General features: G+C 54.9%; 1 protein-coding gene across 1 annotated transcript; it reads right to left on the bottom strand.

The window, feature by feature from the left end:
• Window positions 1–19,037: 19,037 nt before the first annotated feature.
• C6H11orf86 (chromosome 6 C11orf86 homolog) lies at window positions 19,038–20,527 on the bottom strand. Its single transcript, XM_004618555.2, has 2 exons — window positions 20,242–20,527; window positions 19,038–19,509 (listed from the first exon to the last, which is right to left on the bottom strand). The coding sequence occupies exons 1-2, from the start codon at window positions 20,497–20,499 to the stop codon at window positions 19,414–19,416; spliced, it is 354 nt and encodes a 117-aa protein (XP_004618612.1). The 5' UTR covers window positions 20,500–20,527; the 3' UTR covers window positions 19,038–19,413.
• Between the last annotated feature and the right edge of the window lie 985 nt (window positions 20,528–21,512).

Genomic DNA, 21,512 nt, shown 5'->3' with positions numbered 1-21,512 from the left:
TTTCTTTCTTTCTTTCTTTCTTTCTTTCTTTCTTTCTTTCTTTCTTTCTTCTTCTTCTTATTATTATTTTTGGTTTTTGGGTCACACCCGGCGATGCACAGGGGTTACTCCTGGCTCTTCACTCAGGAATTACCCCTGGCGGTGCTCAGGGGACCATATGGGATGCTGGGATTCGAACCCGGGTCGGCCGCATGCAAGGCAAATGCCCCACCCGCTGTGCTATCGCTCCAGCCCCCTTTCCTTTATTTTTTTTTTGTTTTTGGGTCCACACCTGGCAGTGCACACCTGGCTCTGCACTCAGGGATCACTCCTGGTGGGGTTCAGGGACCACGTGATTGAATCCGGGTCAGCGTGTGCGAGCCATGCATTCTGCCCACTGTATTATTGCTCCGTTCCCCCAGCTTCCTTCTCTTAACAAAGCCCGTCTCTGTCCTGCCTTGGACCGTCTGAGTAAATCCTTTTTCCCGCAGAGACAAGGCAGAGCATACATCACAGGGACACTTTTCCAGTCAAGAGCCCGTGTGGGACAAAAGCCTCCATCTCGTTCCCCGCAGCTCTGAGTGTTCGAACCCTCCACCCCCTCGGCCCCTGCCTTCCTGTTCATTTCTTAATCCAGAGGCGTGTTTTCATACCTGTGTGCTGAATGTTAAACCTGAATAGAGCAGAAGTCAGTGAGGGACAGAAGAGAGCGAGGTCTCGGGGGCTGGTCCCAGGCACCTAAGAGATGGAGAGATGGTAACTTCAAAGTATTTACCTGCAGCAGGTCCTCGTCTGGCCACGAGACTGCCCGCTTCTCCCTCCCGGGGTCCGCTGGGACCGGGAAACAGTGCGTGTACGTGTGACTGGCACAGATGCCCCGAGTTACAGGTTCTAGAAAAAGTCGCCCTCTTGGTTTTAAAAGAATGTTCTCTTACACGGAGGTCACCATTTCTTTGAAGTGACATCATGATCTTTTATCGAGAGTTCACATGTAAACGCCCTAAGGGGACAGAACAATGAATTCTGTCCTGGTCACAGGCAAGAAAATTCGGGTCAAAGGGCCTGGTGACCAGGGAGATTTTCAGCTATTAGGAAAACACAAGAAAAATCACCTGCCCCGTGAAGGTCTGCAATTGCCATGGAAAGGGGCTCAGAACCTGGTTACGCCTTGGCCCCGGGAATTCCCAGCCCAGCATCCTCCTTCTTCCTGAAAAAGCAGGAAGGGTCCGTCCCCAGTTAATTTGCCTCGTCCTTGAGCTCTGTACGCGAGTCTGCTGCTCTCCAGAGGGGGCCTGCCCTCTGCTTTTTAGCGTGCACGAGATGATTCTAAAAAGGCGAGGGAGGGGCTGGAGCAATAGCACAACGGGTAGGGCGTTTGCCTTGCACGCGGGTCGACCTGGGTTCGATTCCCAGCATCCCATATGGTCCCCTGAGCACTGCCAGGAGTGATTCCTGAGTGCATGAGCCAGGAGTAACCCCTGTGCATCGCCAGGTGTGACCCAAAAAGCAAAAAAAAAAAAAAAAAGAAAAAAGGCGAGGGAGGGGCTGGAGCAATAGCACAACGGGTAGGGTGTTTGCCTTGCACACGGCTGACCCGGGTTCGATTCCCAGCATCCCATAGGGTCCCCCAAGCACCACCAGGAGAAATTCCTGAGTGCAGAGCCAGGAGTAACCCCTGTGCATCGCCGGGTGTAACCCAAAAAGCGGAGAAAAAAAAAAGGTGAGGGAGAGGGATAGGGCATACACAACCACCAACGCCAAGCACAGAGTAAGAGGGGGCTTGGGGCTCTAGTGACACTTTGTGAATCTTTGTTACTTCTCTTTCCACCCCACAAAATTTAAAAGGACTCTCTGGGGTTAGGAAAAGCTAAACCAGACTCTCCAGGGACAAGGTCTGGAGGGTAAGGGTGTGCCCTGGTGCTTTCTCTGGCTTCTAGTGGGCCAAAATGGGGCCCCAGGACACTTTTGCATGAACAGTGCACAGGGGTCATGTGTGTTCCTTCTTTCTCTTCCCCCTCCCTCCTCTTCCTCCTGCTCCTCCTCTTCCTCCACATCTGGCAGTGCTCAAAGCTAACTCCTGGCTCTCAGGGATCTCCGGTGGGCCCCCGGGGATGCTATGGGGTACTGGGGCTTGAAGCCTTCCCGCAGTGCTGTTTCTTGGCCCCCCATGGATTTTCTTGACTGAGAGTCTGTGGTGTACAATCCGGCGAATGGCGGTCTCCTGTGCACATAATTCCAACACCACAGCTTTCACCAGTGTCCCCGCCTCCCTCCCCCAAGGCCCCAGTGCTCCGCCCTTTTACCCCACCCCACTCGATTGGGTAGGCCTGTGCTGTCTATTTTTTTTTTTTTTGGTTTTTGGGTCACACCTGGTGATGCACAGGGGTTACTCCTGGCTCTGCACTCAGGAATTACTCCTGGTGGTGCTCAGGGGACCCTATGGGATGCTGGGAATCGAACCCAGGTCGGCCGCATGCAAGGCAAACACCCTACCTGCTGTGCTATCACTCCAGCCCCTGTCGTGCTGTCTTTGGTGCTAAGTTTCCCCGCTTGCTGTGTGTATGCCAAAGTTCCACATATGAGAGATCATTCTGGATCGATCCTTTCCTTCTGACTGGCTTCACGCGGCAGGACAGCCTCTGGTATTGTTATAGAAATCCGACCAAGAGACAGACAGCACCCCAGAAATATGAGGGAGGCGCAGGCACCCCAGTTTTATTGCACATGGGGACTCCACCTGCCTCGTGCACAAACAGGTCGGGCCCCAAACCCAGTTCACCAAGACCTTCTACGGGCTCCGTACAGGCAACACCATTGCTAGGGAAACGCTCTTCACATCGCGTTTACAATGGTCGCTAACATGCTTGCTAATGTTTACCGAGATCAGTGCAGTCGACAGTTAACACAGTTGGCTGTGAGTTCCACGCAGACATTTCCTCGTTGTTTCTGGGACCCTGTTTCATTCCTGCTCAGGCAGCCGGACCAGTCTTGCCCTGTTGCTCTGTTCTGGCCATTCTTTTGTGACGTGTGACCTCGTTCTCTTTGTCCTGCTCTGAGAATGGGTCACTCAGGGATCCTGCCTCTAGTTTCCTGCCTCTGCCTCAATGCCTTCCATTTGCCGCGAATTGTATGATCTGGCTCTTTCTCAGCTGCATAGTATTCCATTGTAGATTTATGTACTACAACTTCTGATCACTTCATCTGTAGTTGGGTGTTTGGGTTGTTTCCGTACCTTGGCAATTGGACTGAACACTGCGGTGACTGTAGATGTGCATAGATCCCTTTGAATTCATGCTTCTGTATTTTGCCGACAGATGCCAAGAAGTTATCTTATAACTTACTTCTCCCTCTGGGAGAAACTAGCAAGCTACTGAGAGTTTCCTGCCCACATGGGACAGCCTTGCAAGATTCCCATGGTATATTCATATGCTAAAGCCAGTAACAAGCTGGATCTCATTCCCCTGACCCTGAAAGAGCCTCCAATGTGGCATCGTTGGGAAGGCCGAGTGGAGAGAGGCTTCTAAAATCTCAGGGATAGGACGAATGGAGACGTTACTGAGACCACTCGAGAAATCGACAATCAACGGGATTTCCTGATTCGTGATGCCAAGAAGTGGGATTGCTGGCTTGCCTGGCAATTCTATTCCTAGTTTTTGGAATAGCTTTCCACGGTGGCTGGACAAGTCAAGTTTTCCCCCAATAGAGGGTGAGGTTTTTTTTTTCTCATCACAGCCCAGATAAGCTCTGCTGGCTTGTTGCAAACCCTAAGCCAAGCATGGGGCCTTTGTTCTGCACCCTCTTCCTGGGGGCCCAGCGTCTGGGGACTGGGGGAGGGTGGGGGACAGGAAACTGGCAGAGAGAGTGAAAGGAAAGAACCAATAAAAACCACCAACAAATCAGAAGAATGCAGTTTTACAGATTTCCCCTACAGAAAGCAAGCTCCCCTCCACCCCCCCAGCTCTGGCCCGGGAAGGTGAGCGAGGGCCCCGCCTCTGCTGGTGCGTTTGTGTAAACTCTGTGTGTGTGTGTGTGTGTGTGTGTGTGTTCCTGCAGTTAAGCGCCCAAGTAACTTGAGTTTGGATCTCCTCTCTTCTCTCTGCTGAGGGGCCAGTGTTGGAAAGTTCCTTGGCTCTGTGGGCGCAGGCCCAGGGACAGTCTAAGTAAGGGTCACTTGCCTTGCATGCGGTTGTGACCACAACGCTGGAGCCCTGCCAGAACTCTGTGTGTGTGTGTGTGTGTGTGTGTGTGTGTGTGTGTGTGTGTGCGCGCGTGTGCACCAGGAATGATGCCTGAGCACCGCTGTGCGCCGTTCCCAAGCCAGAACAAAGAAAAGTGTTAAAGCTGGGCAGATGGTCCTGTCATGTTGTGGGTGACTTATGTGAAGGGGGGAGGAGAGGACAGAGTCGATGCTGCCAGGGCGGGGAGAGGCTGCGGGAGCCCCTGCCCTGTGCAGACCTCACCGCACCGGCCCCCAGGCGCCCCTCAATCCGCATCTGACGGCTGCTTGTTCTGCCTCGGGGCAGGTGACCCTGGCTGCCTATTAGCCGGGGAGCTGGGCCCAGGAGAGCAGAGGGAGAGCAGAGCGAGCCCTAATCTCACTCAGGCTTCCTGGGTCCATCCCAGGCTCTCATAAAAAGGGTTTCGGAGGACACGTTTTTGTTGTTGTTGTTTTGGGGTCACACCTGACGATGCTCAGGGTTTACTCCTGGCTCTGCACTCACAAACTGCTCCTGGTGGTGTTATGGGGACCATGTGGGTGCCAGGGATCAAACTGGGTTCAAAACCTCCCTCCCTCCCACCCTCCCTCCCACTTTCCCTCCCGCCCCATCGCCCTCCCTCCCTTTCTCTCCCTCCTCCGTCCCTCTTTCCCTCTCTTCCTCCTTCCTTCCTTCCTTCCTTCCTTCCTTCCTTCCTTCCTTCCTTCCTTCCTTCCTTCCTTCCTTCCTTCCTTCCTTCCTTCCTTCCTTCCTTCCTTCCTTCCTCCCTCCCTCCCTCCCTCCCTTCCTCCCTTCTTCCCTCCTTCCTCCCTCCCTCCCTCCCTCCCTCCCTCCCTTCCTTCCTTCCTTCCTTCCTTCCTTCCTTCCTTCCTTCCTTCCTTCCTTCCTTCCTTCCTTCCTTCCTTCCTTCCTTTTTCCCTTCCTTCCTTTCTTCCCCTCACACATGTGGGGGCCTTAGGAGCTCCACTGGCACCTGAAACAGTGCTCAGGAGAGCCCAGCTCTCTGCCGAGTCCTGCAGCCTCCCCTCCCCGGGACTTGGTTCCCTGCTCGTTCCATGTCGTTGGTGATGAAGCAGAACCTGACAGCCGAGAGCCTTTGCCAGGGCAGCTGAGGCAAAGCCAGCCCTGGTCGAGACAGCTCAGAGGTGGCCACCGCCGTGTGTGTCCCCTCAGCAGGCTGGTGGCCTGTCTCTGGCACAGCCCCGGGGCTCCACCCCACCCCCAGCGGCTCCCTCTTCACCTCCTCGGTGTCTGGACGTCCCGTGGTCACTGGGTGGGTACACTGGCCAGGAGCTAACGCCACCTAGAGTTTCCCCACGCACACGCGCCAGGTCCCCTCCTGGGCGCAGGAGTCCCTAACATCCAGCTGCTCCGCTGTGGGCTCTGGGTCTTGGACAGCGACGGTCTCTGTCCGCCGGGTGGCCTCCCTGTCTGAGGCAGTGGCAGCAGCAGGAATGGCCACAGTCGCCGCCCCTTTGGGCACATTTCTCCCCTTTTCTGGATAAGTCACAACCACAGGGCGGGCACACGGAGGCCGTGGGGCACCTTCCACCCCGCCGCAGCGGGGACTGTCACACCCAAGGCCCACGGCACTGCCCGGCTGCTGTGGAAATGAAGCAGATCCCGACACTCGCCTGCTCAGTCATAGCGCTGGGCGCATCTTCCGACTCCCTCCACTCCCCTCCCCTTCAAGGCTGTTTGCAATTCTCTCTCTCTTTTTAATGTTTGAACCTTGATTTTGAACATAGGTGCCGAAGCGAGAGAACAGTGGGGAGGGCGTTTGCCTTGCATGCGGCCGATCTGGGTTCGAGCCCCGGCATCCCAGATGGTTCCCCAAGCAACGCCAGGATGAATTCCTGAGTGCAGAACAAGGAGCAACCCCTGATCCGAAAGAGAAAAAAAATATATGCTTTTCAAAGTTGTTCTTAAAACAATTGTGTCAGGGACTGGAGCGGTAGCACAGTGGGTAGGGCATTTGTCTTGCACGCGGCCTACCCAGGTTCTATTCCCAGCATCCCATATGGTACCCCCAGCACCACCAGGGGTGATTCCTGAGTGCAGAGCCAGGAGTAACCTCTGTGCATCGCCGGGTGTGACCCAAAAAGCAAAAATAAATAAATAAATAAATAAATAAATAAATAAATAAATAAAAACAATTGTGTCAGGCCAATTGTTCCCACACCAATCCCACCCCCAGTGTGACCTTCCCTCCACCAATGTCCCCGGCCCCCCCACCCCCACCCCCGGCAAGCCTGCCTCCTCAGCAGGCACAAAATAGGTGACTCTGTATTGCTTGTATTTTTTTTTTTTTTTTTTGCTTTTTAGGTCACACCCGACAATGCACAGGGGTTACTCCTGGCTCATGCACTTAGGAATTACTCCTGGCAATGCTCGGGGGACCATATGGGATGCTGGGAATCGAACCTGGGTCGGCCGCGTGCTAGGCAAACGCCCTATCTGCTGTGCTATTGCTCCAGCCCCTGTATTGCTTGTTACAACCACATGGCGAACTGAATGATTAGAACATAGTTCAGTAAAAGAGAATTTTCAGCACTCTCCTACCTCATGACAGTTCACTGCAGTCGTTGTCTGGGGATTTGCTGAGTTGGCAGCGGCTAACGGGGCCTTCTGTGTTGCTGGCTTTATTCATTGAGCTGAACGGGCTTCTCTGTGCCTTCGCCTTCTAACTTGCTGCGGTCCTACTGGGCTGTCGGTGCTGGGAAATTGGGAGCCCCTGGAGCTCAGGGCCCGCGAGACTGGGACCTTCCGCGCTTGGCGTCTCTTCAAGAACAGCCATGGAGGGGCTGGAGCACAGCGGGTAGGGCGTTTGCCTTGCACGCAGCCGACCCGGGTTCGATTCCCAGCATCCCGTATGGTCCCCTGAGCACCGCCAGGGGTGATTCCTGAGTGCAGAGCCAAGAGTGACCCCTGTGCATGGCCAGGTGTGACCCAAAAAGAAAAAAAAAAGCAAAGGAAAAATGAATATCCTTGGAACTGTGAAGCTGGGCTGTTTCTGTGCCAGAGAATGTGGGGCGTGGGTGGGGTGCTGGGCCTGCGCCCATCAGAGAAGGCTCCCAGGGCTCAACAGGAGACGGGGCCACCTGGGGTGACTCTGGGGGCAGCTGCGTCTCCTCATGGTTAGTCTGATGGTTTCAGTTCTGAGAAACTATGTCTCCCCACTTCGTGTTGTTGTGATGACTGAAGGTCGCATGAAGGTGTGGGGTCTGCACATCTGGGTCCCTGGACCCCAGATGGCTGAGCGGCTGAACCCACTCGCTGCAGGCCGTGTCGGGACTGAAGTGTGGCACCGCCAGCAGCAGCTCCCAAGCAGATGCTTTGGCTTCTTAGTTTTACTTGGCTGCTGATCCTCCCTGCATTATCACTGGGGAGGGCCAGGGGGCGTTTTCAGGGGGCAGAGCACCTGCCTAGCACGCTGTAGTCTCTGGGTCTGATCCTCCGCCCAGCACGGCCCCCAGAGCACGACCAGGGATGGCTTCTGTGTCCTTATGGCCCGAGCCCTTCTCTCCCACCAGACCTCCTGGGAATAACCCAGATAAAAATATATTATTATTGTTATTATTTTATTTATTTATTTTGCTTTTTGGGTCACACCTGGCGATGCACAGGGGTTACTCCCGGCTCTGCACTCAGGAATCACCCCTGGTCGTGGTCAGGGGACCATATGGGATGCTGGGATTTGAACCCGGGTCGGCCGCGTGCAAGGCAAACGCCCTTCCCGCTGTGCTATCACTCCAGCCCCTATTGTTATTATTTTAGTTTTGCATTTGGGGCTGCACCAGCTCTGCTCAGTGGCTGTGTGTTCAGGGCTCACCCCTCGTAGGACTAGGGGGACCATATCTAGTACTGGGGATTGACCCAGGGGTGAGTGCATGAGAGGCAAATGCCTTATTTTCTGTGGGCGCCCCAACTGTGCCCTGCGGAGCTTACAGACTCAGGCAGTGCTGGGTGGGGCATGTGGTACCAGGGGTGAGCCCAAGGCTATATATGTGTGAGGCATGTGCGCTAGACTTGACCTGTGTCACCTAAACACCTCATTGCTTTAGTTAGTTTTGGGGGGCCCACACCTGGCGGTACTGAGGGTTTAGTTTGGACTCTGCTCACGGGTCACTGTCCCTGTGCTCGGGACCATATTTGGTGCTGGGGATTGAACCCAGGTCTGCCATGGCCAAGGCAAGTGTCTCATCCCCTGTACTACTTTCCTGTCTTCTGTCTTTCATTTTTAATTTTTGATTCAGCTTTTGGGTCACACCTGGCATTGCTCAGGGCTTACTCCTGGATTGACACTCAGGAATCGCTCCTGGAGGTGCTCGGGGGACCACGAGGAGCCGTGGGGATTGAGTCTGGGATTGCCAGGTACAGGGCAAGAGCCCTACCCGCTGCACTACTTCTCCAGCCCCCTTCTTTCTCTTTAAGGGATCTGAAGCGCTATCCAATTAGGCTGATACATTATTCAGCGAGCATGTCAGACTTCTGTCATGTGCAGTCCCCCCCATCTCTCCCTCTTTTATTTGTTTGGTTTAGGCTTTTTCTTTTGGCCACACTTAGCCATACTTGGGGGCTACCTCTGCCTCAGTGCTTAGGAATTATTTGAGCAGTGCCTTGGGTTTACTCTGAGCAGCGCTGGGGAACCGTGTGATGCTGGAGATCTGTCCTGGGGTTCCCATATGCGTACAAGTGCTCCAGCCCTTTGGGCTATCTCTCTGGCCCCTCCTTACAGTCTTTTACATACATCTTTCTAGACTGTTGGAGAGCAGAGGGCAGCCCTACCCTACACTTTCCAGCAGGCCTCTCTGAAGAACTGTCTTCCATAATCATCCAAAAAATTAAAATACTCAATGACTAAAGTGCTCACCTCACAAGAGTGAGATTGTGAGTTTGATCCCTGGTACCTTGGCTACATGTTGACCATGATTCTGATAACTCTTTTGTTTGTTTTTCGTCATATTCAGCGATGCTCAGAGATTATTCCTGGCTCTACACTCAGGAATTACTCCCGGCAGCGCTGGGGGACCATATGGGATGTTGGGGATTGAATCCGGGTCAGCCATATACAAGGCAAATGTCCCACACACTGTGCTATTGCTCTGGCTCCAATTCTGGCAGCTCTTGACCCCTGAAATTGCCTGTGCTTACCAACCACAACATGGCCAGATGTGTGCAAGCATCACAAATGTAGGGTGAACACGGTCCCACGGAGTTGTGGTTCTCGGGCCGTCAAAAAGGTGTGAGCACTGCAGCCCAGAGTGGGACCCACACCAAGCACGTGTGCCGCAGGGTCCCTGCGGTGGTTGTGGTCCACCTGTGGTGATTGTGGTCCACCCCGCAATCACCACAGTGAGAATGTGTGAGCACTGCCACCAAAGGAAGTGTGATGGCTCATGCTCTGCCCGTAAGCACTATGACCTGATGTGTGCCCTCTCCCTGTCCCCGTGAGTACCACAAACAGATCCTCTCTTCATGGCCCCCCTCCTGGCACTTTGATGTGTTCCCTACCCAGTTCCATTGTTTGGAGGGTTTTATGGAGATTCCATTATATAGTGTAGCCAGCGGCATTACTATAGTCTAACTCCTGGCTGGCTCGCCACCAACGCTGCTGGTGGAGTGAGTGCCAGGAGGTCAGCATTGGCAGAGGCTGCACCAGCTCCGTCTGGGCACAGTGCAGCATTAGCATCCTGCCAGATTTACTAAGGTAGCAGTACCCAGAGCCCACCTCACCCACGTGGCATGGGAGCCAGTCCTAGGGGGCCGTGGTTCTCAGGCTGGGCCAGGTTATGCTCTTTTCAGAAAAGGTGAAAGTCAGTTTTGAGTTCTACCTGCAATTTTCCTTTTTTAGATTTAAAAAATTACTATTTTACTATTATTAGTCTTTATTTTTTGGGAGGGCTTTTGAGTCATACCTGGCAACATTCAGGAGTTTCTCCTGACTCAGCACTCAGGAATCACTCCTGGTCATGCTCAGGGGACCATATGGGATGCTGGGGATCAAACCTGAGTCCGCCATGTACAAGGGAACTGCTCTACCTGCTGTACTATCATTCCCAAACCCACTACCTACATTTTCTAAGTTGTCTGTCTAGCAAAAAGCAATTTCAGGAGAAGATAAGGAGTGAACTGAAATAATTTTATTTAGGAAATGTTAAGCTGCCAGCAACCAGACCAGACTCCACAGTGAGTGAGAAAACTTCATTAGAAAGGCTGCTAGGGATGCCCTGAGAATGGGGTGCCTGCTGGGAAGGATGGGGGTAAAGATTAACAGGCATCAGCTATATGTATAGGTCTTGACGGAGGGTGTTTTTTGTTTTTTGTTTTTTGGCTTAATCAGACCAACAGCTGAACTTCTAAGTTTAACGAGGGAAATATTTCTAGGAATGCTAGTTCCTTTTGTTCTCAAGAAGCATACTTTCCTGAGCTCCAACATCCGGTGAGATGTCCAAGCTGCCCTAAATCTCATCCACCAGCTGTCTGAGTGGTGGAGGTTTTCAGTTCTGCCTTCTAGAAAATATGAGCAAATCTTCATTGTGTGCACGTGTATATGTGTGCGAGCTTGCATGTGTGTGCATGTGTGTTCGTGCATGTGTGTATGTGTCTGCACGCATTGTGTGTGCATGTATGTGCATGTGTGTATGCATGTGTGTGTATGTGTATATGCATGTATATGTGTATATGCGTGTATATGTGTATATGTGAGTACATACATGTGCATGCATATGTGTGCATGTGCATTTGTGTGCATGCGTGTGTGTGCATGTGTGTGTGTGTGTGTTACTGGAGCTGGGACATGGGGGCTTGCGTATGGAAGGTGCGCTCTGCCGTCACACTGGACCCCGGCTTTCTGTAGGGAATCCCAGAGACCTTTTCCTGCTGCTTCCCTGGGGCTCTAGGCACGTTAGACTCTGGTGGTTTCCTTCAGGCCCATTGGGGACTTGTCCCTGTTGGGTGTTTCCTGAGTGGGTCCAGTGGGCCGAGTCACTTTCAGTTCAACACCTAAGGCTGGGGCAGGATTTTGTTTGTTTTTTGTGTCACACCCCCCTCCCAACTCTGCTGGGGGCCACTCCAGGCTGGGGGGATTGGAATGGGTCTCCTGCAAGCAGAACAATATGCTCCCGCCCCGGAAGGATCCTTTCCAGGCCACAGATTGGTTTTATCTGTTAGGGCACGGATTGAAATCTCCCTATTACGACAAAGAGACTCCAGAGACTGCAAACAGCAAGCAGGGTTTATTGTAAGACTGGCTAGCCAGGGTCCAGCCGCCTACGCGGACACGCAGGTCCAGCAGGTTGGGCAAAAGACCCCGAGCTTCTCCAAAGGAGATCTTATATAGGCCTTCCCCGCTGTTACGGCAGAGCCCACGCATTTCATAGCCAATAGATTTGTAATATTACAAACTTTCTTAACCAATCCATTTAAAAGGACATCCACTCCTTAGCCTATGGTTTTAGAGATCAGTATTAGTGCCAATATTCAGGAATGTCCCGGTTCTGGGGGCAGTCCTGGGTCTTGTGATATGGGTCGTGTGATATGTGTCTCGTTATCTGGTCTGACCACCACCCTTCTTGCGACCCAGGGTGCCTGTATCCAAATTCCTTGCTCAGGGACAGATAGACAAGTTATTCTAGAATGCGGGCTCCTGTAAAAAGAGTCTTAAGAAAGCTAAATAGATTCCTGTGGTCTGTCCTGAGCCAGTTCCTCACCTATTGAAGTGAGGAAATTTAGAAACAGAGGCAGGAAACTAGAGGCAGGATCTCTGAGTGACCCATCCTCAGAGCAGAACAAAGAGGACGAGGTCACACGTCACAAAGGAATGACCAGAACAGAGCAGCAGGGCAAGACTGGTCCGGCTGCCTGAGCAGGAACGGAACAGGGTCCCAGAAAGAATGAGGAAACGTTGTGTGAACTTACAGCCAACTGTGTTCACTGCCGACTGCACTGATCCCCGTGCACGTTAGCGAGCATGTTAGCGACCATTGTGAACATGACGTGAAGAGCGTTTCCCTGGCATGGTGTTGCCTGTGTGGAGCCTGTAAAAGTTCGAACTGGGTTCGAGGCTCGGCCTGTTTGGGCACAAGGCAGGTGGAATCTGCCCATACAATAAAACTGGGGTGTCTCGCTCCTATTTCTGGGGTGCTGTCTGTCTCTTGGTCAGATTTCTGTAACATTCTGACTTCCTGATGTATGTTGCTAAGGGTCCCCGCCTCCCTGACAGCTCAGTCCAGTAGGATCATCTGATTCAACCGTGGCTTCTGGGGAACGGTCCCATTTTTGGACTTGTCCCCTCTCTGGATATGTGTGTGGGGGGGGATGTTCAACTGAAAGTTTTAGACCCCTAATCATGTGGGAGCCTCCTCTGGTGGCCAATTTTCAGCTCACAGGATGACCACCTTAGCATGACTTGAAATACAGTAGAAAGATTTTTGTTTGTTTGTTTGTTTTGATTTTGGGGTCACACCTGGCGATGCACAGGGGTTACTCCTGGCTCTGCACTTAGGAATTACCCCTGGCGGTGCTCGGGGGACCATATGAGACGCTGGGAATCGAACTTGGGTCAGCCACGTGCAAGGCAAATGCCCTACCCGCTGTACTATCGCTCCAGCCCCCAGTAGAAAGATTTTTTTAAATTTTTATTTTATGAGGTAGTTTATAATATTTGCTTACATTTAATATTCAAACACCAATCCCACCCCCATTACAGCTTCCCACCACCATATTTGGGATGTTTCTATCCCAAGCCTCGATCTCTGTCCCAAAGCACAACTGAAATAGTATATTTTGTATTGTCTGTTATGAAAAACTGCTGGAAATGCTACAAAAAAAATCCATTGAGGAAACAGTGTGAAGCTTGTTCTATTTTGGCAGGGGCCATTAGGACATTCATCTGAAAGATTCTTAAGAATGGCAGAGAGCCCGCGGATGGGACCACTCTGGAAGTTCCCAGGGTTTTAGCTCTGGGCTGGAAACCAGAGACAAAACTTCACTATTATTCCTTATTCAGGCCCAGAAGTCAGATTCCATCAAGACAACCACGACCTGAACCCATTATCGAAGATTTAGGTCCTCTTGCACTTTCCCCAATCATTCTGAGTTGTTTTCCAAAGAGACCTTTGGGGACTGATTTCCCAAACAGCTGCTCCTCATAAATAATGTACAAACGGGTGATATAGTTAATTATTTTTTAATTTCATCTTGATCAAAGCAATTTGTGTTCTGTTTTAAGAAATCCTATAGTCTGAACTTGTGAAGAAAATCATGAGTTCTTCGTCCCAACCCCATCCCGGGACCATCCCCAGTATAGGAATTTCCTGGGATTCGCCTCCATTTTTGTCGACAATACGATCAGAATGTCTCAGTGTTTGAAATGTAGACGTCAGCAAGTGCCTTCCTATGAAGGAAGATGAGACTTTGACAATTCTCAGCCTCAAGCCCACATCCTGGCTCACTTCCCACCCAGCATCCTTTTCCTGTTCTCCAATGCTACATCAGGAGTTTCGGTGTAATAAATGTTTGTTGATGGACTGGAGAGGTAGTATGGGGCATGCGATGCTTGTGCGTGCAGCCAGCCCAGCTTCCAGCCAACCCTTGGCGCTGTGTATCGTCCCTTGAGCCAGCCAGGAGTGATCCCTGAGCACTGAGCCAGCAGAAAGCCCAGAGCACAGCTGGGCATGGACAACAAACAAACAAAAAAAGAAAGAGGACCCTGAGAGATAGCACATTGGACAGGGCACTTGCCTTGCACACTGCCAACCTGGGTTCTATCTACCGCATCCTAGCACTGCCAGGAGTGAGCCCTGAGCATTGCCGGGTGTGGCCCCCAAACAAAATTAAACAGTGTGGTAGATCTCTTGGTTCTGCTTCTCTGGGGAACTCTGACTAACTTTCTGTGCATGATTCCTGGCCCACCCAGGGGGCATTAGGAATCGAACAGACCCCACAGGAGGCAGGAGGGCAGCTTTGAATGTACTGGGCCTGAGAGCTGCACCCAACTTCGAGGTGCGGGAAGCTGGATGGAAGAGCCTGAGCTGGAGACGGCTTGTGGGAGGTCATGTGACTCGGCCAATCGCCGTAATTTCTTCTAATGGCTTTGAACAGTCCTCGGAGACTTTTCCAGGCTCCCACGTGATTTCCTGGGAATCACAGACCTCATCCGTGGAACCTTGCCTGGCCATCTGGGCAATTGGGTCAGAAATGCCACATGGGCGAACATAGCATACTTTCCCTGGGGCCTCAGGTTAGAAGGCCTGGGACTCGCTGCAGCAACATGAGAAAATGAATCTGAGAGGAAAAGGGGTGAGGGAAAGACAGAGACAGACGGACCCTGGACATGGTTGTGAGCCTGATCAAGCTGAACATGAAGCTGTCTTGACATCTCAGTTACACGTGTTAATAAATTTTCATTTCCCTCAATCTCCTTTGGATCCCGTTTCCTATTAATTGAGACAGGAAGTGCAGTACCGGAAAAACCAGTCAATTCTTTCCTTTTGCTAGATAAAACATGTGAAGTCCAGAAAAATGAAGACTTCCTGGGTCACACAGCCGCCAAGCAGGGGGGTAACCTCGCCCGTTGCGCAGATTCCCCAGATCCCCTCTGGCTGCTGTTGCTTGGGGCGAGGGTCCCCGAGCAGAGGAGCATGGGAGTTAGGGGGTGGGCGCCCTGGGAGCTTGGCACTGGGCCAGCCTGCTGTGTCCACCCTCCACCCCGGGCCTCGACACTCTCATCTGTAAGAGGGGCCACTCCCCTGTGCTGGGGCTCCCTGGAGTCTTCAAGGCTGCCCCTCCCTCCTCTGCTGGGTGCTCCCGGGGCCCCGCCCCCCGTGCAAACTCCCCTCTATGCCTGGAAAGCCGACCCTTGTCCCCTGGGTGTCCTCCCCTGCGTGGCTCCCACCTTCCTTCCCAAGCTGAGTGATGGGGGTCCCAAGCATCCCCCGGCAGGCCCCCCAACTGTTGTATTGGGGTGAAGGGCTGCAGTGCACCCTCAGGGGTCCCTCTCCAGCCGCCAGACCCCCCAGCCTGCAGTCAGGACGGTGGGGCAGGGGGCCTGGAGGCCTGACTGGGGGGGGAGGCTTGCTCAGTTTTGGGGGTGCTGCGCTAAGGCTCAGTGCCCCATGTGGGGACAGTCATGGGCGTGGCTCCCTCCCGTGCCCTTCCTGCCAGAGCCCGAGGGAGCGGCCGTCTGGTCTGCGGCTGCTCGGCCCTCCTGGACGCGGGTGCCCAGGCCCCTGCCAAGGCCCAGCCGGGCCAAGGTGAGCTGAGGACACGCTGCCCTGGGTGCCAGGATTTCCCCAGGCTGCTACTCACTCTCAGTGCTCAGCACATGTGCGCTTGGCCCATCCTGCGCCCCTCCCCCCACATTCCCGCACTGGGGGTTATTATTAGCATCCCAGGGGACAGGACCTGCCCTAGGCCAAAGAACATCCTGGAACTGGCTCCGAAGCACCAAGGGCAGAATGCTCTAAAGGGCTTTGACTACACAGACACGGTGAGCAAAGAGCTCCGTGAGGAGGGACAGGTGCCGAGGCACAGAGAGGTTAGGCACTTTGCCCCAAGCCACACAGCCAGTAGGCGGGGAGCCGGCGTGCTAAGGGAGGTGTTCTCTGCAGGGCTTTGTGCGTGTGGCTCTTGGCCTGGTGCAGACGGTGACACGGAGGGAACCTGAGGGGTTCCCCTGGGGCGCAGCACAGTTTGACCCGCACATGCCTGTCTGGAGTCCCGCGTCACAGTGGAGGAAGTTCCCCGTGGAGGAGGCTAATGGGCACCCAGGGGTGCTCAGCTGGGCTCTGCCAGGGCTCCAGGTTGGGCAGTGGTACACCAGGCGGGCCAGTTACATGAGTCTGGCGCCCCCAGTGCAGAGAGGTTTGTGATGGTCAGTCCTGGGCAGGACGGTGGGACCCTGCAGGGCCCAGTTTCCTTCCCCAGAAGGACAGCGGCCACTTTGGGGTGTGGGGGTCCGCAGCCCAAATGCACAGGCCCGCTGTGAGTCCTGCTGACCTCTTGCTCCCCAGCCCCCCGTCACCCCAGGATTTGTCCTGACAGCCTGGCCGTAGGACACTGGGGACTGTGTACAGGACACGCCCAGGGCTGGTGGCTGAGGGTCAGGAGCCCATATCTGCTTTAACCAGCCTCACCGCCTGCTCACCAAGCACTTCCCTCTCTGTCTGTCTGTCTGTCCAGCTGAACTGTGAAGTCCCCAAGGGCTCAGGTTGAGTGGGGCGTGGGGGACTGAGCTAGAGAAGCCGTGAGCACTAAGTTCTTTTTTTTTTCCTTTTTAGGTCACACCCGGCGATGATGCACAGGGGTCACTCCTGACTCTGCACTCAGGAATCACTCCTGGCCGTGCTGGGGGACCATATGGGATGCTGGGAATCAAACCCGGGTCAGCCACGTGAAGACAAATGCCCTCCCCGCTCTGAGTGTGGGAGAAGCCAAGTGTGCTAGAAGGTGAGCGGGAGGGAGAATGGAGTTGGGGGGTGGGGAAGAGGTCTCGGGGTAGATCCCCCAACTCCAGGCTGAGACCCCAAGGCCTGGGCTGCATGAACTGGGTGGCTCTGGGCAGCCAGGAAATTGGCTTGTTTTCGGAACCAGGATGCGTTTCTGTTGCCTCTGTGTGAATATGTGTGTGTGTGTGTGTGTGTGTGTGTGTGTGTGTGTGTGTGTGTGTGTGAGAGAGAGGGGGGGGGCGCCTGGCCATCTGGTCTCTGCCGCCACTGGGCCTTGCTCCTCTTGTGATTGCTGAGATGTGTGTGTGTGTGTGTGTGTGTGTGTGTGTGTGTGTGTGTGTGTGTGTGTGTGTGGGCTCAAACAGAACCCTGTGGGGAACCCACAGTCCAGGCTGTGACCCTGAGGCAGGAGAACAGCCAATGCAACAAGGCCACACCTCGCTGTGGGGACAGAGTCTCTGCACAGATGTGGCAGAGGACAATGTGACCAGGACCTGTCACCCCTGAGTGAGACCTGCATGCTCATTAGTTCCTGTGCTGTGGTTTCTTTTCAGTCACGGTGACGGTGGGATGGGTGGGGGTGCCTCAAGGGTGGGACAATGAGGTCTGGGACCCATTAGAACCCAAGATCGCTGGAGTCAAGAACATTCAGTACGGAGGAGCAAGTGACCAATGGGGGACTCTGGGCTCATTACCATATCATTAGAATACATTGGCATAGCGAAGTCCCACCCTCACCACAGCTTGTGGCAGGGTTTTGGCAACCGCGGGAAATGACCAAATAGGGTTAGCATCTGCGGGCAGTTTGACTCCAGGCAGTTGTCATCCCCAAAACCTCCTTCATTTTGAAATATGAGAAATATTCCACCCTTCGTTAGTTGACCATCATCCTGTACTGAGGCAGCTGAGACACTGGGCAGAAATGCCCCTTCTTGGGGCTAGAGTGATAGCACAGCAGGTAGGGCATTTGCCTTGCACACGGCCAACCTGGTTTCAATCCCCAGCATCCCCAGCACCGCCAGGAGTGATTCCTGAGTGCAGAGCCAGGAGTAACCCCTGTGCATCGCCGGGTGTAACCTAAAAAGCAAAAAAAAAAAAAAAAAGAAAAAAAAGAATTGCCCCTTCTCTGGGGCCTTGTGACTGTGTCGGCACCTTTCAGTAAACTGCTCATCCTTCCTTGCTCAAAGCATGGCTAGGCATTCTGGCTTTTCCCGTTAGTTTGTTGTTTGTTTTGGGACCACACTTGGCAGGCTCAGGGTCACTCCTGATGGTGCTCAGGGCCTTGTTCATGGTCCTGGGGATCAAGCCCAGAGCTCCTGTGTGCCAAGCCTGCTTATTAAGACACTGATTGGGCCAGAGCAATTGCACAGGGGGCAGGGTTGCCTCGCACACGCCAGCCCGACCCCAATCCCTTGAACCTCATCTGGCTGTCTGAGCCGCCAAGAGTGATCCTGTGCACAGAGCCAGGAGTGAGCCCTGAGCACTGCCGAGTGTGCCCCCAAACAAACAGAGCGAAATGCACCTGTGATATCCAAAGTTGTTCATAGTAAGTTGTCTCAGGCATAAGTATCCCAATACCAGTCCCCACCACCAATGTCCCCTCCCCCGTGTCCCCTCTTCCCGCTAGGGTCCCCTCCCCCATTAGTGTCCCTCCCCCGTGTCCCGTCCCCACACTGCACTCAGTCCTTTGGGCCTTCCCCTGTCCATCGGTGTTTCTTCAGTGTATCCTATTCTCTAGAAAACCTTTTTTCTATACTTCAAATTTAGTTCGGTTATTTGTGGGTGCCGACCCCACAAATGTGGGGCCCGCATCACCACTTTTCCAGCCCCCATTTCTCCAGCTCAAATTCTTTCTCGTTCAGCGCCAACGGGCCTGTGGGTCAGAGCTGAGGGGCTCTTGCTGAGGCGGGAGCTTCCTACAGAGACCCCGGGGGCTGTGGGTGCCCCCCCTGCTCCAGGACCCCTCTTGCTCCCGAATGGCCTGACCAGGGCTCAGGAGCATTGGAACACACCCATATCTGGAGGCCTCCCGGGGTCCCCCAGAAGAAGCTGGTGGCCTTTGGGGCTCAACCCTCTTCCTCTGTCTGGTGGAGGGCAACCCGCTCTCCGGCCCTCTGAGGGGACCTGCCCTCGGGTGAGCTCAGGAAGGGCTGAGTGTGTGTGCGGGATGGAGGACGCTTTCCCTAGGTGCCTCGGCCAGCACGACTGCAGGAGGGGCCCATCCTTCAGGTGGCCCCAGGAAGGCGCAAGCAAGTCAGTGTCAGGCACTGCAACACCCTCAGCTCCGCAACCTTTATTCTCTGCATTCCTTGTCCCCTCCCCTCCCCTCCCTCCCTCCCCCCTCCCCGCCCCGGGAGTCCTGGGGTGAAGCATCCAATATTCCCTCCCAAGAGGCTTGCTCATCATCCCTCTTCCTTCAGGCATGAAGATGGACAAACAGACGGTGTGCACGTCGGTCCTGCGGGGGCTCATGGACCGTTTTGGGGGGGCCCCAGTGCGTGCAGGGAGCTCTCAGCCACGTCTGGCTTCACGGAGCTCCGTTCCAGGTGGAAGCTGGGCAGGACTGGGGCAGGCCCTTCCTCCCCGCTCTGGGGACAGGTCGGTAATCTGAGAACGTCATACGTGCCACCGTGGGCGGGGGTGATGACACACAGGGGACAGAAGTGACCGGGAGGCAGAGCCAGGCAGCCGTGAGCGCCAGAGCAGTCCACAGTCACCGTCCACACGGGTCCGAGGCGTCTCATCCGGGCGCAGCGGCAGCTTCCTTATTAGCTGGTGGCTCCTAGCGGGGCCTCCGGGGACGCCGGCCGGCTCAGGGTCACTCCGGGGAAGCTGGCCACGAAGCTCTCCCAGCGCCTCTTGACCTACGAGCACACCAAGGGGGCCGGAGCGCCGTGCTGCGGGTGCAGTTCCACCGACAGCCGCGTGGCGGTGCTAGAGCCGGCGGCGGAAGCGCTGCAGACTCCGGGCGCCCCAGGACCCCAGGGAGCGCCGCCCCTTTCCTGCGGGAGGGGTGCGCAAAGCGGTCCGCGGAGGTGGGGGCCAGGAACGGACTTTGCATTGACCGAGCTCTTTGCCTGGGCAGCATTGATCCATCCAATCCACTCCCAGATCAATGGCCTTAGCGCGGGCCGGATCGCTCACCCGCCCCGCGACCGCCCGGCGCCGGTGCGGGAAATCCCGCGCGCCTGGCTCGGGGTGGGGGGGCGGGAAGCCCCGGGTCCAGCCCTGGCACCTCAGTGTGCCCCCAGCACCCCCGGGAGCTACTCCTCGCTCCTCTAAGTGTGGCCCTCAACAAAACAGAGCGAAACATAACAAAAGTCCTGGGGGCCGAAGAGGTGGCACAGACCTAAAGGTGCTTGTAATTCTTGAGCACGGAGCCAGGAGTAAGTCCTGAGCACTGCCAGGTGTGACTCAATCCTCCCTCTTCCCAAAAACAGTCCCGAATGTCTCCGCTGAGCTCTGCGCCCCGAGTCCTCGCCCTCCACTCCCCCTCGGACGGCTGATCTCTTTCCCGCGCCCAAACCTCTCCCTGGAGCCCCCAGCAGCGCCCGCCCACCCCGTGATGTTCCTCCACCCTCCGACCCTCCACAAACCTGCTGGCAAGACTTCAGCCACCGCCGGCCGCCTCGGTGCTGAGCCTCGATCAGCTGCTCGGTGTCCCCCAGGGCCCCGGGCAGGCGCTCGGGAGCGGGGGTGTCGGGGCTCGCGTCCGAGGGCCTGTGTTTCTCACCGCGCTCCCTGAGGCTCAGAGACCGGCGCAGGCGGCCCCCCGAGCACCGCCCGCAGGGCTCCTGGAGCTTGCCGTAGGACCGGGACCCGCGCAGGGACTGGCTGCGGCGCCCAGGGCCCATGGCTCTGGACGCTGAGGCTGCTCCAGCCCCTCCGTCAGCCGCCACCGGTCCTCTGAGATGGTTCTGGAGCTCCACCCGTCTGCCGGCAGCTCACCTGGGGGCAAAGGTTGGTGCTGTTGAGGTGTCCATCATAAACCAAAGGGCAAAGTCACAGGGACCGCCATCCCTGAATCATTTGCCTCACCTTCTAGGCTTCTCCTCCTCCTCCTTTTCCAGGCAGCCTACCAGGGTTCCCCAGCCCTGCAGCCCCACAGTCCTGGTTGCTTGGCTTCATTCCAATGGCCCCACCACAAACCAGGGACAGAATTGGAAAAAATGGGGCAGCTCTGGGCTGGAGAGATAGCACAGCGGTGCGGTGTCTGCCTTGCAGGTGGCTACACTCCTCGCACACCCATAAATTCCCCAAGGGCCCCCGGGAGTGATTCTTGAGCACCACTGGGTGTAGACCCCTTCCAGTCCGCCACCCCCCCAATAGGGCAGCTCCAACCTCAAGTTCATAGAGAGTGAGGAATGAGGTGGAAGGTCCAGGGTGGGGGGGATGGGGTGTTTACTGTGAGCCCCAAACTTTGAACTGTTTCTTTATTTATTATTATTATTATTATTATTATTATTATTATTCCTTTTTGTTTTTGGACCACACCCAGCAGTGCTTGGGGCTTCCGCCTGGCTCTTTGCTCAGGGATCACTCCTGGAAGTTTCCGGGGACCCTATGGGGTGCCAGGGATTGAACCCAGGATGGTCACGGGCAAGGCAAGTGACTTACCAACTGTCCTATCTCTCTGTCCCCCAAGAAGAAATACTTTTAAAAGATAGAGGACTGAGCCAGGAGTGTCATCTTAGCTCCCAGGCCGAGGGGGTCCCCAGGCGGGGCTCTGCTCTGAAGTTTACTCAGGGAAGTGGTCAATAGCTCAACCTCTGTAACCAGGGCACCTCCTAGTTGCTTCCCCCTGTGTGTGTGAGATGTGACTCCAGGTGGGGGGAGCTTAGGGTGGGGGAAGCCCCATGGAGCTTTG

This window comes from Sorex araneus, chromosome 6 (genome assembly GCF_027595985.1).
Source record: "Sorex araneus isolate mSorAra2 chromosome 6, mSorAra2.pri, whole genome shotgun sequence".
Lineage (NCBI taxonomy): Eukaryota > Metazoa > Chordata > Mammalia > Eulipotyphla > Soricidae > Sorex > Sorex araneus.
This window is presented reverse-complemented; position numbering and strand designations above follow the sequence as displayed.